This window comes from Struthio camelus, chromosome 2 (assembly GCF_040807025.1).
Source record: "Struthio camelus isolate bStrCam1 chromosome 2, bStrCam1.hap1, whole genome shotgun sequence".
NCBI classification, from domain to species: domain Eukaryota; kingdom Metazoa; phylum Chordata; class Aves; order Struthioniformes; family Struthionidae; genus Struthio; species Struthio camelus.
The window spans coordinates 16,194,682-16,209,844 of NC_090943.1; the positions used below are offsets into that span (position 1 = coordinate 16,194,682).

The 15,163-nt window shown below is 36.5% G+C and overlaps 1 protein-coding gene across 26 annotated transcripts in view; it reads left to right on the forward strand.

The window, feature by feature from the left end:
* PARD3 (par-3 family cell polarity regulator) overlaps window positions 1-15,163 on the forward strand; it is a 468,531-nt gene that overhangs the window by 299,309 nt on the left and 154,059 nt on the right. For 8 of the 26 annotated variants that reach the window (XM_068934381.1, XM_068934387.1, XM_068934365.1 and 5 more), the window contains 3 exons: window positions 6,868-7,057; window positions 12,370-12,518; window positions 13,611-13,655. In XM_068934381.1, coding sequence (XP_068790482.1) covers window positions 6,868-7,057; window positions 12,370-12,518; window positions 13,611-13,655 — 384 coding nt within the window. Of the gene's footprint in view, window positions 1-6,867; window positions 7,058-12,369; window positions 12,522-13,610; window positions 13,656-15,163 lie in introns of all 26 variants that reach the window. The other 18 variants (XM_068934369.1, XM_068934379.1, XM_068934371.1 and 15 more) reach the window with 3 other exon arrangements.

Sequence of the window (15,163 nt, forward strand, 5' to 3'; positions counted from 1 at the left end):
CGTACCAAATCAAACTAGTGGTTCATCAAATCTGGTATCATTCCTTGAGCAGTAACCAGTAACTGCTGTTTCAACAAAAAGCCAAAAACCTTTCCAAAACTCTTAAAATCTAACGCTTTGGCTACCTCTACAATGTAGGCACAGGGGATAAAAATCCGTCCTGCCTTTTGTAAGTTTTTCTTACAGTCTGAAATAGACGTTCTGACTTCCTCTGAGTCTGTATTATTTTGAGAGACCAGGAACTTTGTAGAAAGTTGATTTAAAAATGGTTGTGACTTAAATCCATTGGTGATTTAGTTGGAAGCACATGGAAGATCAAATCATGCCTGAACCGTATAGTAAATGTCATGTAGCCCAGAGTAACTGAAAACTAGTTTTTCTTGTACTGGGTCATTCTCTTCTGCAATCATTGCAGCTTCACAAAGCTGTAATGTTTAAATTCATTTTTTGGTAGCTGTCAATTTTCTAATATCTTAATCTTTCCGAAGGAATCAGTACAATTAATGTAAAATCTCAGTGTTTTCAATCTTCTGTCATATTGCTGCATGTGTGTTTTCTTGCAGTGCTGTACAACACGTGTCGGTACCTGCTGGCACAGATATATGCAGTTGTTTGTTTTAGAATAGCTAAACGTTGTGAAACTTGGTCTTCATTATCCAATGGACTTAAAATCCTATTAGCATTTATAATGAGAAAAATCTCAGAACTTTTATTTTCCCGAGGATGTCTATGTGGTGTTACATGACTGTTCAGAAACATCTTCCTCTCTTTAAAATTGGCCTAGAAGCCAAGATTAGTCATAAGAAGCGTCTGAGTAAAACTGGAGGTGTGTTCCTTTGTGTATTGTGCCTGGCATGAAGACAAGCGAAAAGGCAGCACTGGTTCCCTTGAATACTCTAGTGGTCCTCCATCTTAGGGCCTCCCTGAATCAGCTGGTGACTTTTTATTTAGCCCTCAGAGGGTCTGACAATGTAAATTTTTAGTGTTCTTGGGACCTCATAGTGAGGAGGTCACAGCTGGATTTTGTGTGTGAAGGACTCTGTCTTTCTGCATCTTTTACTGGTTCATAAAATTGATGACTTTGAGCTTTCTCACTTCCTAAATCAGTCTATTCAGAAGTGATAATCTCAAGATTTAGAAAACTCCTACTCTTCTCTGTCTTTTCTTAAAGTTGAAGAAAAAACAAAAGCCCACTTTTAAATGACTTTTTAAAAAATATATCTAATGTAATTTTCAGGAAAGGTATTTAAGAGTGTTTTCTTGCTCTTTCAGTCCAGAGCTGACAGCAGGACCTGGTTGTCAGAGCCTTGCTGTGAGAGTGGGAATAAAGTACCAATTTTAGAGCACTATTTAAATTATAGAAGAAATATTTGCTTACTACAAGAGGACTACATGAAACTTTTAAAGTTTCTGATGATTCTTATGTGATCTACTTCTTTTCTAGAAGATGATTATTGCTACTAATTTATATATTGTCTTATGATTTTTTTTACCTGATAATATTGCACTGAAAAATTTTTAAGGAGAAGATAAGAGATACCTCTTTCCGTTTTCAGGGACTGATTTTTTTGTTTTGACCAAGCTGTTTCTCTTTATACATTTCAGGCATTCTATTCTAAAAATATGATGATTAAAATAAACTCTTCCTTTTATTTATTTATTTTTAATATTTTCAGATAGCCTGTTTGTAGTGCATTCAAAATAATAATTGTATTTTTCTAGATTGTTTAACTACATGATTAAAAATTCAAGTCTTTTTTCTCATTTACCCTTCGTGTATATTATCCAGTATGCTCCTGAGTTCTGCATTACACAAATACATAGCTGCTATCTATATAAATTATTCTTATTGAACAAACAGCTTAATACAAAGTCGTCTTTCATCCTTTTATTTTAGTTGCTGATATTTTCTTATGAAGGTGGCAGGTTTTGTTGCTAATGGTGACTAAACAGAAGTTATTTATCAGGGGTACACAGAATAACAATGGCTTGCACTGAATCTACTTTTCATCCTTAAGGATCTCCCAGAACAACATAAACTACAGTACTTGCTACACAACAGGGATTTTTTTGTTCTCTGCAAAATAATTGCTGTCTTTGGGATAGAATCAGGGGAAAGCACTATGGAAAAAATTCAAAGCTAGAGATGTAAAGTATGTGTGCCAATTAAATGAAAATTACACTTTACAAGCCCAGTGCAGTTCCCCGACTAACAATTTATTCAGCACATGGTGCCCTGCTACGGTGGTCTCGAAAATCCTGAGCGCTCTCTTCAGATCTGAAGCCTGGACAGAGTCGAGGCATTGTTGTGCAACAACCAAATGATACCTCTTTCATTAGCGCATCAATTTGAAGGATTGGGTTCTTAGAGTTACTTCAAATAAGTAGAAGATAAAGATACTGCTAAATTGCCATTCCTTTTTCTGCAGTATTACTGGCTTTCCTTAGATGTTCCCCATACAAGTAATTCCAGTCCCGCCTCTATTTAGCTTGGGAAATTAGATGATGTGGGGACATGGGCACTTTGCCACAACTCAGTATGTTGACATGGACAAAGTGCTGTTACTAGAAAATAAATAAGTGACGATCTGGATACGTTCTAATTTCTTACTGCACATTTCTCTGTATCACTCCTGTAGGACTAGCTTATCACTATTATCATCATCATCATAACTATTTTCTTTTATTATTATTTCTATTATTATTTTCTTATCTTCTATACTTGTGGAAATGAAACCGTATCTTGAGATTGCCAACACATTTTTCATTTTCTATGCAAGTGTTCTAAGTTTGGAAGCACTGGGTGACAGAACTTTTTAGTATACTCAATAATTTATTATTCATCACAAACTTCTAGTTGCTGATATTTTTTGGCCTGGTAGGTCAGGAATCACTTGGCATATCTAGAGCAAGAAGGACCCTCTAGTTTCTGGTGGAATAAGCTTGAAAAGTATGGTTGGTTTGAATTACACAATGTCAAAACGCTCATGAGAGTGATTAATAAAGTAATACCTGGATTTGAGTCTTCCTCATAAGGGTTTTCAATAGGTTAAAAAAAAAAAAGAGTTTGGAACTTCTTTTTAGACTTCCATTAAAAAGAGAGCGATAGCCAAAGCACAAGAACCAGGCCAGATACGATAACAACACTTAGCCTTCTAAATGCAATCTAGTATGGGAGACAAGTTATTTCAGCAAAGAGCTTAACCAGACTTACCGGGTTTCTGAGATTTGAAAGGACTTCCTGGGGCTTGAAGTACTTGAGTCCTTTGCGAGTGGGACTCGCTTGTTCACTTCCTGTAGTGTGTATGTTCAGTTTTTTTGAGGAGTTTAATTTTCAAGTCAAGTTTGAGGAGCTGGTGGTCAGCATACTTTTCCTTCTAAGGCAAAAGTCTTCATGGAGCTGGAGACCAGTCATTTGGTGTGGGAACACTGAGACTTCTGCTTTTTCTGCACAGGCAGGTGTGAAGCCTTTGTGCGCCTTCTTACTTGCTACGGTCATCAGGGTTTAGTCTGGTAACTGCAAGAAATTTGAGCCTCAGCACCTGAGATGTGACACGGCTGAAAGGGAAAATGTTTTCCCTTCCTTATTACACCATCCAAAATACTACATATTACCACAGATTACTGTACCGAATGAATGTAGGCAAAACCAGACTTCAAATGTACTCAGATTCTAAATTACATAGGGCTTTTCTAGCCTGAGAGAATGTTATTGTCTTAGAGATTTGTAGGCAGCTCGAGCAAAGCCTCAGATTTGTAGAATGGTTGCAATAGACTGATGCTTACAGGATTTGAAGTTTCTTTGATATTTCCTTGTAATGTTTCTCAGAACACTTGCAGAGCTACTTCGCCAAGGGTGTTTTTCTGTCCACTTTAACTGAGCTCTCTATAAAGGACATATTGACTCCTGTGCTGAGATACGTCGAACAGCCTGCTTTTGAGGTGAAGCCTTTCACCTGCTGTTAGCTTCATCTGCAGTGAAAAGCAGAGGCACGTCACATGGTTTTTTTCCTTAATTACAAAGCAACTATTAAAATGTCACTCTTCACCCTTGCCAGATATAAAGAAGGGTAGAAAAAAGTTAAAAATGTTACTGAATTACTGTAGCCTCTCAAATGGGAAGTTCAATCTGCAGAATGCCATAAGGTTATACCTTTTCACAATGAATTCTTTGGAGACATTATTAACTACACAGTTAACAGTCTTGTAGGCATTATGTTTGGAAAGAAGTACATTACCAGGCTAAACATTAACCTGTCCATCAAAGAAACTATTGCTGGGCAAAGAATCAGCTGTTATGCAAACCGAATACATTCATTTCACTTTGACAGTGATGAGTTGTTTGCTGTGCAGTACCTTTTTCTTCCAGTTACTTTCAGCTTTTCAAAAGATGTATTCTGAAGCCAGATTTCCCCTCTTTGGAAAACTATACAGAACGTATTATCTAATGCCACAATGATTTTAGTTTGCATGGTAGTAATCAGCTAATTACTCTTTATGCGTAAGGTATTTCTGGAGTAATTGCATACAAAAAAAGTAACAGTAGCTGACACATATTTCCAAAAAAAGGCAGAGGGGGAATTGTTTCCCCTAATTCCATACAGTCTTACAATTTTTTCATATTTATATTAAGAATAAAGTGTGAAAGTATTTGATGTGGCCACATAAGCAGTTTATGTTATGAAAATATAAATATTGTTATATATTGTTACTTTAGTGCATCATAGTTTTAGAATAATATACAATTTGTTGCCAGATTGTCATCTAGTCCAACCCCCCTGCTCAAGCAGGGTCCTCTAGAGCATATTTCCCAGGATCACATCCAGACGGCTTTTGAATATCTCCAGCGAAGGAGACTCCACTACCTCTCTGGGCAACCTGTTCCAATGCTCTGTCACCCTCACAGTGAAGAAGTTTTTTCTCAGGTTTAGGTGGAACTTCCTGTGGTTCAGTTTCTGCCCATTGCCTCTTGTCCTGTCACTGGGCACCACGGAGAAGAGACTGGCCTCATCCTCTCGACACCCCTCCTTCACATACTTGTACACATTGATGAGATTGCCTCTCAGTCTTCTCTTCTCCAGACTGAACAGGCCCAGCTCTTGCAGTCTTTCTTCATAGGAGAGGTGCTCCAGCCCTCTAATCATCTTGGTAGCCCTCCTCTGGACTCTCTCCAGGAGCGCCATGTCTCTCTTGGACTGGGGAGCCCAGAATTGGACACAGGACTCCAGGTGAGGCCTCCCCAGGGCTGAGGAGAGGGGCAGGATCACCTCCCTCGACCTGCTGGCAACACTCTGCCTCATGCACCCCAGGAGACCATTGGCCTTCTTGGCCACAAGGGCACGTTGCTGCCTCATGCTTCACTTGTTGTCCCCCAGGACTCCCAGGTCCTTCTCTGCAGAGCTGCTTTCCAGCAGGTCAACCCCCAGCCTGTACTGGTGCAGAGGGTTCTTCCTCCCTAAGTGCAGGACCCTGCACTTGCCTATGTTGAATTTCATGAGGTTCCTCTCTGCCCAGCTCTCCAGCCTGTCCAGGTCCCTCTGAATGGCAGCACAGTCGCCTGGTGTGTCAACCTCTCCCCCCAGTTTAGTATCATCAGCAAACTTGCTGAGGGTGCACTCTGTCCCTTCCTCCAGGTCATCGATAAATACGTTGAACAAGACTGGACCCAGTACTGACCCCTGGGTTGATTGAGCTAGTAGAATTCTCATGAGATATGATAATTTGACTACTTGTTTTGGTGTGATAATACATCTGCAGTAGTAAAAGTCATGCCATGGTATGATCTTTCATTCAAAATTATGTTGAGCGCAGTAAGAGTTAGGGCCAAACTTTTTAAATGGCAATTTTTTAAGTCGGGTATCAATATCCAAGAGGAAAAACTTTTTAGCAGCTAATATGAAGGAATTGCACTTAATTTGTCATTGCCTCAGATAACTGAACAATTTTCTTCCAGTTTGCAAATCATTATTTTCCTTTTAACAATTGTAGTTTTAGCTTAGTGTTTCTCAATACTGACATAACTAGTGTTTATTTCAAGTTAAAATTTTAAAGAGTAATCATTCTATATTTCTACCATTTTCCAAATAATTCCCATCCTCCTCTCTCTGTACATGTACAGTGAAAAACAGAGGTTTTCAGTTTCAACCCCGATAATGTTACAAAGCATTGCAGTTAAAATGTTGTCCTTTCTTGTATTCTTTATTATGTCTCTTTCATGTATGTGATGGCTCTAACTTGACCATTTTAACGTCAGTGTTAGAACTTACCTGAATTTTCCTGCGAATAGAATGAGGACAGATTTTTCTTTTTTTTTTTAATGTCTCAAGTGAGATATTTACATCTACATTTGATGCCTATAAAGTGTCTGCAGAGTATTTTCCAAAACAGAGAATGAAAAATTTTCAAAGTTTGGATTTTTTTCTTTTGTTGGCTTTAGCTGTGAATTCTCGACACCTTTCACAATTTGTAACTTTGTGTGGACGTTATAAGATAGTTCCAAGTTCCTAATAGTAGTCAAACAAGTTTCAAATGTCTTTTGGGCAGTGTCTGATCATGAGAGGTGATGAGTTTTGTCAGTCCTCCTTGAATTTTTTCCTCCTCCTCTTCGTCTCTTCAGAAGAGTTTGAACAGGAGATACTATTTTCTTGCAGTAAGCTGCAGGTACAGCTGATGTATGTTGCTTTTCAGACCTCTGCATAGGAAGACACATATAAAGTGAGACATATTTAATTTTAATATCTGTGCTGTGCCACTCTTATCAGTAGCATGGTAGGTTGACATGACATTTTATCAGTTGCGATTATATATTATTCAAGGCTTTGTCTGCCATTATTTAGTTTTTGTCTTTTTCTCTCTTTTATTGTTCAGGTAAATATCAGCTGTCTCCAACGGTGAACATGCCCCAAGATGACACAGTCATTATTGAAGATGACAGGCTGTCGGTACTCCCTCCGCATCTCTCTGACCAGTCGTCATCCAGTTCCCATGATGATGTTGGGTTCGGTACTGTTGATGCTGGTGCATGGGCTAAAGCGGCAATTAATGAGTCAACAGACTGGTAAGAGCATGGCTTAGGGGAAGCAAACAATGCGTGACTGCAGTTAAGTCTTTTTCTTTAGTTTAATTTTTCACTGCTGCTAATATTAATCTTCATTTTTTAACCTCATATTTAGATTACACTGTTTTCCAACTTGTGATCGGCCCTGTTTCAATAAGTGAATCTGTACAGCTAATTTGTTAGACTTTTTACTTCTGGTTGCATAGTTTTGTGCTGTCTCAAAGCACATTTGTGGAAGTGTTACTAACTGTTATTAACACCAAATTAGCATAGAGCTATGTTAATTTCATTATTTAATATTAATTCAGTTAGCAACCGAGGTAGCTTCTGTAAAAAAAAAAAAAAATTGTTACATTTGAATACCTGAGGTTATGAAAGATTAAAAATGAATTTTAGTCAGAACATTTAATTTATAAATCTCACTGTAAATATATTTCTAACTTTATTAAACAAAGACTTTATTTTTATATTCCAGTATATATTTAGGAGCCTTTTAGGACTTCTATATACCTAATTGATTTTTCTAATAGCATGGAGTAATTTTAAAATCTGCATAGAAATCAAGGGAGCTTTTTGTGTTGCACCGTTAGTGTTACTGCTTGTACAACAAGAACTACTTAAGATTTCTTTACTTTGCAGGAGGAGATGTCTTTTATAGGATAATATGATTTGTAACTATCATGGGAAAGCAATATACTATAGTAGTTCCACTTTTTAAATATGGAAAGTAAATTTATAAATTTAATCTATTAAAAAAATAATTTCTGTGTATCTTATCTTAGGCTGACTTTCTGATTACTTCTATATATTTTAATATAAAAGTCTTAATAAGAAATACACTGAGTTCCATTATTGACTTGCTTATGTTCCTGGCAAAGAAATACTGTTTATTGCTTAGGTAGTACAAGTAGTACAGATCTAAGATTTAATTTACGAGTCTTGTAATTACCTATAGTAATAGCAAAATACAAGCCCACCTCTGTACACTGCCAGTTCTTAAAGCTAGATAATTACCACAAATGGCACAAAGTATATGAATTTTCTTATTTCCCTTGTCCCTTGGGTCTATTAAGAATGTGTCAGCGATATCTTAATAAAACAACAATAGTGCCTGTCAGCTGATATGCACCTGTCAGCTTCTTCTTTTTTCATACTAGTTTTTTTGATATCAGGTCCAGGAACTGAGTTCTGTATTTTAAACACCCTTTTAATGGTTGTATTAAAAAGTAACTTTTTTCATCCTCATTTGCCTTTTTTTAATGTTGAAACTCTTCTCCTGGAAAAGTGATACCTGTAATTTGGGCCCTTGAAAAGTCCATCTGTCTATTATAAAAGCTTTCAGGACTGAAAATCTGAGATGTTTAAATAGAACAGTACTCAAGACTGCATATAATAGCTTATTGCTCAGTGAATTTTTTAGCCGAATATGAGCAAAAACTTACAGCACAGAATAAAAGCCCATTTGAAACCTGCAGATGCTTTTACATTTACTTCTGCAGCGTTTCTTACTATTTATATAGCACTTTGAAAAAGACAGTTACAATAAAGAAAATAGGGATTAGATATTGTGAAATTCATTGTGCTCAAAAACCTTTAAACCTCTATCTTTATGAGAATTTGTAAAGGTCTTCAGATACTATTGCAGTTAAAAGAGTAGATCAGTATAGTACCTTACTATATAATGTATTCTATTTGTAAAAAAATAAATAGCAGGAGAAGTAGATTGTTGCATTAATTTCCTGCTGCTAATGGATGGAGGAAGACTTGTAAAATGAAGGTGCGTCGTATGATTTTGCTGGAAGGCACAAAGGGTAAAACTAAGAATATGGATGAAGGGTTATCCAAACAAGAATGGCAGCTGTTCTGAATCACAGAAGAAAATGTAAGCTTTTCCAGCCTGACAATATCTCCCTAATCCTTGATGAAAATGTTATGAAAACAAAGGGGCAATAAGACAGGATTAATAAGTGGAATTTTAATAACATTGAGGGTCAGAAGACGGTTACATTCTTTAAAGGATCAGCTGTCATTCCAGAAATCTTATTTGTTTAGTATGCTAGAATATAGTAAATTGTGTTTGGCATTGCCTAATGAGTTGCGTTAATAAAAGCAGAAGGTGAATTTAATGTAGTTGAAAATATTAAAATGAGGCATTTTGGGGGTATTAGTTACTCCTCTATTCTCACTGGCTTCCCCAGTTTTGGATCTTCACTGTTGCTTTTGAGTACTTTTGGGCAAAGTTCGTGTATTCAAACTTCTGTGATCTACCTCTTTCTTAACTACTGAAACACGCTTGTGGGGTCATTAATATTAGAAACAAACCTAGGCATGAAAACTGATGATGCTACATGGGACTGATATTTGTAGTGTAAAAAGGTATGAGAATTAGTGATGGTAGAATGAAATTTTTGATACTAAGGAGCATCCTTAGTATTCAGGATACTTTGCAAGCATAGAGTAGTAATGCCTCTAATACCTGTGTGGGGGAGATAAGTATGATAAGTGCAGAAAAGAGAAGCTCAGAGGAAGCCCTTAAAAAGGATATTGGTAGAAAAGCTGGGGTCTGATGCCCAGAATTTCTGATTGCTTGTCCTGTGTTCAGATCGTGCCATTCTCTTGAAAATCTGGAGTGCCCTTTTGAAGTTTCATTCAGCTTCCGAGTTTTATTATATTATTAGGACTTTAAATGAATATATATGTGAAGGCTGTATTTACATGGAAATCATATTCAGCATTATTAGGATCTTTACATACGCCGCTTAAAGCGAGTGCTTATATGAGCAAGCTCCTATGAAAGAGAGCCGAAACAGATAGTTTAAGAAATTCACCCTTTTTGAAGAACATATGATACGTTATCTTCAGCAAGATAAAGCTGGTCATCTTTGTTAACTAATGTGAGCTGCATTAACAGATGTTGCTAGAGAAAACTCTCACTTAGTACAACAATATTTTTCTAGTATTTAGAGATAATGTTGACTAGCAGTAAGCCAGAAACTCCTGTGTGGCCTTGGGAAAGTCATTTATGATCTGACTATGAAAGGTGTTGAAACCCTGTAAGTTCAGCTGAGCCATGCAGAGTACGCTTTCAGACTTAGAGGATTCATTTTCAGCTACAAGTTGCACTGCTACAAATGCAATAAGTATGTATGTATGTTGGTCTTGTCTGTTTTACCTTTCTATCATATGGAGATGATAATTTTCCCCTATTTTGTGGGAGTGAGTGTGAGGACTAAATAGTTATTTTTTGATTCAGGCTTTGATTCAACAGAGCCTTTAAGCATATGCTTGGAAATGTTGCTAAATCGTGCAGACATCTCTGAAATAGTTGCGGTAATTAGATGTAAAACATTATGAGCCTGAGCCAGAAACATTAAAGTCAAAAGGCACTTGACATTGACTTTATGCATATAAGCTCTGATCCTGCCCTCATTTAAGTATTATATGCTTGTCACATGCACGTATCTTATTATTTGTAAATCTGCCGCTATTAGACTGAATTTTCTCTGAGCTGCCTAGGAATGTGGATAGTGATTTTCGTCACTGCTAGTAGCTGATGTCTTTGGACGCTTTTCCTTACCTTTATTCATTGTTGTGTGTAATATGCAGATATTTCTTGATCAAAGATGCTTTAATAAATTAAAGTATGTGGCACACATAACACAATCTAAAAGTTTAAGTCAGTTCACACAGAAATTTGCTATTTGCCTATTTATCACTAGGTAAAAGATCTGTATTACAGACCACGATATCGCACCATCCTCTCCTTCCTAGCAGTTACACAATCGCAGAATCACAGAATGGTTGAGGTTGGAAGGGACCTCTGGAGATCATCTAGTCCAACCCCCCTCCTCAAGCAGGGTCCTCTAGAGCATATTTCCCAGGATCACATCCAGGCGGGTTTTGAGTATCTCCAGGGAAGGAGACTCCACTACCTCTCTGGGCAGCCTGTGCCAGTGCTCAGTCGCCCTCACAGGAAAGAAGTTTTTCCTCATGTTCAGATGGAACTTTCTGTATTTTATACCTAGGCCTTGCAGTAGAAAATACCTCTTTTGAAATATACTGAGCAGAAACGTGTATGTATGCAATATTTTGAATGACACTTGGTTTAGAGATCTCAATTTCAAAATATTTATATTTAGCTTTTTCTTTTTTATCTTGACAAGAATCAAAAAGGAGACTGACTGTCTTTTGAAAGATCTGCTTCCTATTGGAAGGAGAGTGATAGTGCAAAATACTGCTGTTTTGGGGTATTTTACACTTTTGATTTTATTTTGTGCCTGATGAAGTAGAAATCTAAATTCTCTGAGCTTGCCTTCAGGCTCTTTTTCATACTGCCCCGATGTTCCTGAAGCCAGATGCACCCTTATGCATGAGTTTCCTTTTGCTGTGTTTATTTGTAAGTGATGTTGTAAAGTTTTTTTTTTTTTTATTAAAGAGCGATTTCTGGGGTGGTGGTTGTGGTTGTCGTTGTTTTGCAAACATGACAAGTGGCCATTGTTCCACGTTGGAAGCTTGCAGGTTAGCTTGCACACCAAACTAATTTTGCCTGCGTTCTTGTACTCATGATTCTACCAACATTTGACCAACAAATCTCTGCTCAGAGTGCTTCTGATGAAGCATGGTGGGCTAGGATTAGTTTGCTAAAGACTTGAGCAGCTCAGTCAAGGTCATGGAAGAAATCTGCAGAAGAGACCGAAACTGAATCCAATCCTAATTTAGTGGTAGAACCATTGTGGCAAGTATTTGCTCTTTAGAAAGTAATAAGTGAAAAAAAATATGTTCGCCTGTCATGGTCAGGTTAAGACCATGAAATGCTATGAAAAATTTGCAAGGAAAATCACATATGGAGATAAATTTTAATGCAACATCTTTAAATAAAGAAGTTCAATATGTCTGTGGGCTTCAAATGGGACAGATCTTATTTATGCTTTATACAAACATTTCATTGTGAAGAAAATAGATGTGATAATTTGTTATTAACAAAATATTTGTTTCTCATGAAGAAAAAAAAATAGTTTTATTCTCCCTCAGATTATTCTTGTATTGGGTCTGTATATACTGATGGCTTGCACTAGATTCATACATCTTTCATTAAAGTTCGTAAATGAAGTTCTTGATAATTTTTAGCTAGAATTGCTTGATGCAGTAAAACTAAATCCATCATGTATGTAACTGCCTACTTGCAATGGTTTATTTAAAAGTGTGTACTTATTGTTGGTAGAAGTCATATGCTAAATAAATGCTTTTCTCTGCAGAGTGAAAGGTTGTGTGATCTTGATAAATGTTTGCATGATTTTTTTCCCTTCCTACAGCACTCTTAGTCCAGATGTTGATCCAGTGCTTGCCTTCCAGCGAGAGGGTTTTGGACGCCAGAGCATGTCAGAAAAGCGTACAAAGCAATTTTCAGATGCCAGTCAGTTGGAGTTTGTTAAAACACGAAAATCCAAAAGCATGGATCTAGGTAGTGAGTGATATTTTTTCAATTGTTTTATTTGAACCTGATTTTAATGTTGTAAGTACATAGATTTTGTAATTCCAAACACATCATTTATGTGCAGTACTACTGCCCATAATGTCTACTGATGCGAAATAAAGTGTTCTCAACATGAATGGCCAAGTGGCCGGTATATTGCTCATAGCACTTGTAAATGTCCATACATTTAAATATTGTAGTCCTATAGATATGTGATTACACACGAATATAAAAGTTGTTTACGAAAATTTTACGGTGAAAAGTGTGTTTAGCAACCCATTTGGAATACCTGCGTAAAAATGTAGCGTGCTGTGGTTCCGGATAGACAGGATTATTCTTAATTCATGATTATAATACAATTAGCCTTAAAGGTCCTTGGTAGTATCTCACTTTGTGTAAAGCTTTTGATTAAGATAATGAAGATACAAGTAGTTTTATGAAGAGTTTTTCACAATTAGAAAATGAGGCTGGTCTGACTGCTGGCTGAGACCCAAGTTTTATATTTATGTCAGAAGCCCTATAAAGTAGCAGCAACTAAGCAATCAACCACAATTTTTTTTTAATTTATAAAACAATTGAGAATAAGCAGTTTCTAACAAGTCCATCTATTTTTCTGTCATTGAATTTAGATTCTGAAGTGCAGAATCTAGTCACCTTAAACAGTGAATTTTGATTGTTTGCACACACACAAAGTTCAGTACTCAGAATAATAGAATATAAGAAGATTTGTTGCTTTATAATAATTATAGATATCTTAACTACAACTCTTAATTCACCACCTTCTTCAAAGGACAGTAAGGTTGGTGGCATTGACTTGTCTTGACTAGTTGTGATGCGCTAACGTGTAAATAACATGTTGTACCTGCCTGTGATGTGAACATGACTGACATTGCATGAGGGTTACTAGTTTGCTGCCGTTTCTGTCCAGAGTGTTTGCTTACAGTTGCAGTTTATTTGCATGAAGTATGACATTGCTAAGGCCCCCCTAACTTTAAGAAATACATAGAAAAAGGGAATGTTGGATGCATGTGGGGCATGGGCACTAACTGGGCTAACCGTTATACATTTACCTTTTAACAGTAGCTGACGAGACTAAGCTCAGTACAATGGATGACCAGAAAACAGGTAAGAAATGACAGTAAGGCTGTTGCTATAGAAACTTGGTCAAAGCAGCTTACCACAATTACAGAACTGCCAATCAAATTGCATGAAAACATGAATATTCCAGTACTTGCATGGCTGCTTTCTATTGTTGTGAATAATCAAGTTGTGCAGAAAAAGAAAATTCTCTACAGAGATAACAATCTGGGGTGGTATATTCAAACAGGTCATACGTATGACTGTAGGTAGACACCTGTTTCTCCACTTCAAACTCATAAATATTCACAGTTGTTTTACTTTTTATCCTTTTAAATAAATCTTGGAAAATCTTCTCTTAGCCCCAAACTTTAATATACAGAGGGATGATGTAGAAGAGCTGCATGTTTGGCTGCTACAGTGTTAACCCCGTGCTTGAAAATAATTATTTTAATTCCAAAACTGCTATCTTTGCATTAAATGGTCCTCAGATACATATGGTGAATAGAGCTGAAGATTATGAGTGCACGTTGATTTGCCTTTGGAATTAAAACCTGAGCATCACAGCAGAACAAAAGAATGTGTAAACAGAATCTTTTCCACACACCATAGATTGTAACGTTTCACACAGTGATAAAGAGAAATAGCTTTCAAAGCATATTTTTATTAGTAATTAAAATAATGCACCAGCTGCAATTATGAACCTTTATGATTTATTAATATAAGTTAGCTTTTGACCTTTGGAATGCTATTTTAATTAGGCTAAATTCAGAGGACACCACAACATTACTTAGCTCTAATTAGGACAATTCACCTTTTTAACCTGAAAATATTATTTATTTTAGCATGATTTGGGGAGCAGGGCATTCCATGCAGAATTTATGATTAACGGTTCACAATTGCTTTTGTTTAACCACATTTTACAACATGAGTAAGAACACTGAGAAGCTATAACTATTCAACTGAAAAAAGGTATTTTTTATTAAAATAGTGACAATTTCCAGTCTTAAAATCTTGCAGAATATGGCCACAGACTTGCAGCTTCGCAAACTGAGTATACGAAATTAAAATGTATGAATGTTTTCAAAGGATTAAAGCCATCAGAGCTTGAATGTATGACGTGTGTTAATGGTTATGGAAAGAAACACTGCTTGGGAGCTCCCTTCACCACTGAGCACTATTCACATAAAAAGAAGCGACAGAACAGACTAAAATGTATTGTAAATTGTTTTTCATTTTTTAATTGGCCTGCTTATTGGGATAGGATGCAATTAGAATGATGTAAAATCTATATATACTAGAAAAATATGACACTTAGATGTAAAAGTACATAGTGCTTTTGGTAGTATTTATAGAATATAGTTTTTCGATATGTGTAACACGTGGATTAAATTCCATAAAAAAACCAAGTCAGATAGCTTAGGTTAAAGAGCATGACCGTAACCATCTGGGCAAAGCAGTTACATATTTTGTGTGCAGCAAGCTCGGTGGCTGGAAAAAAAAGAAAACACCTTTTACTGTAGTTTTATTTTATTTATCTTGCATGCTTTTAACCA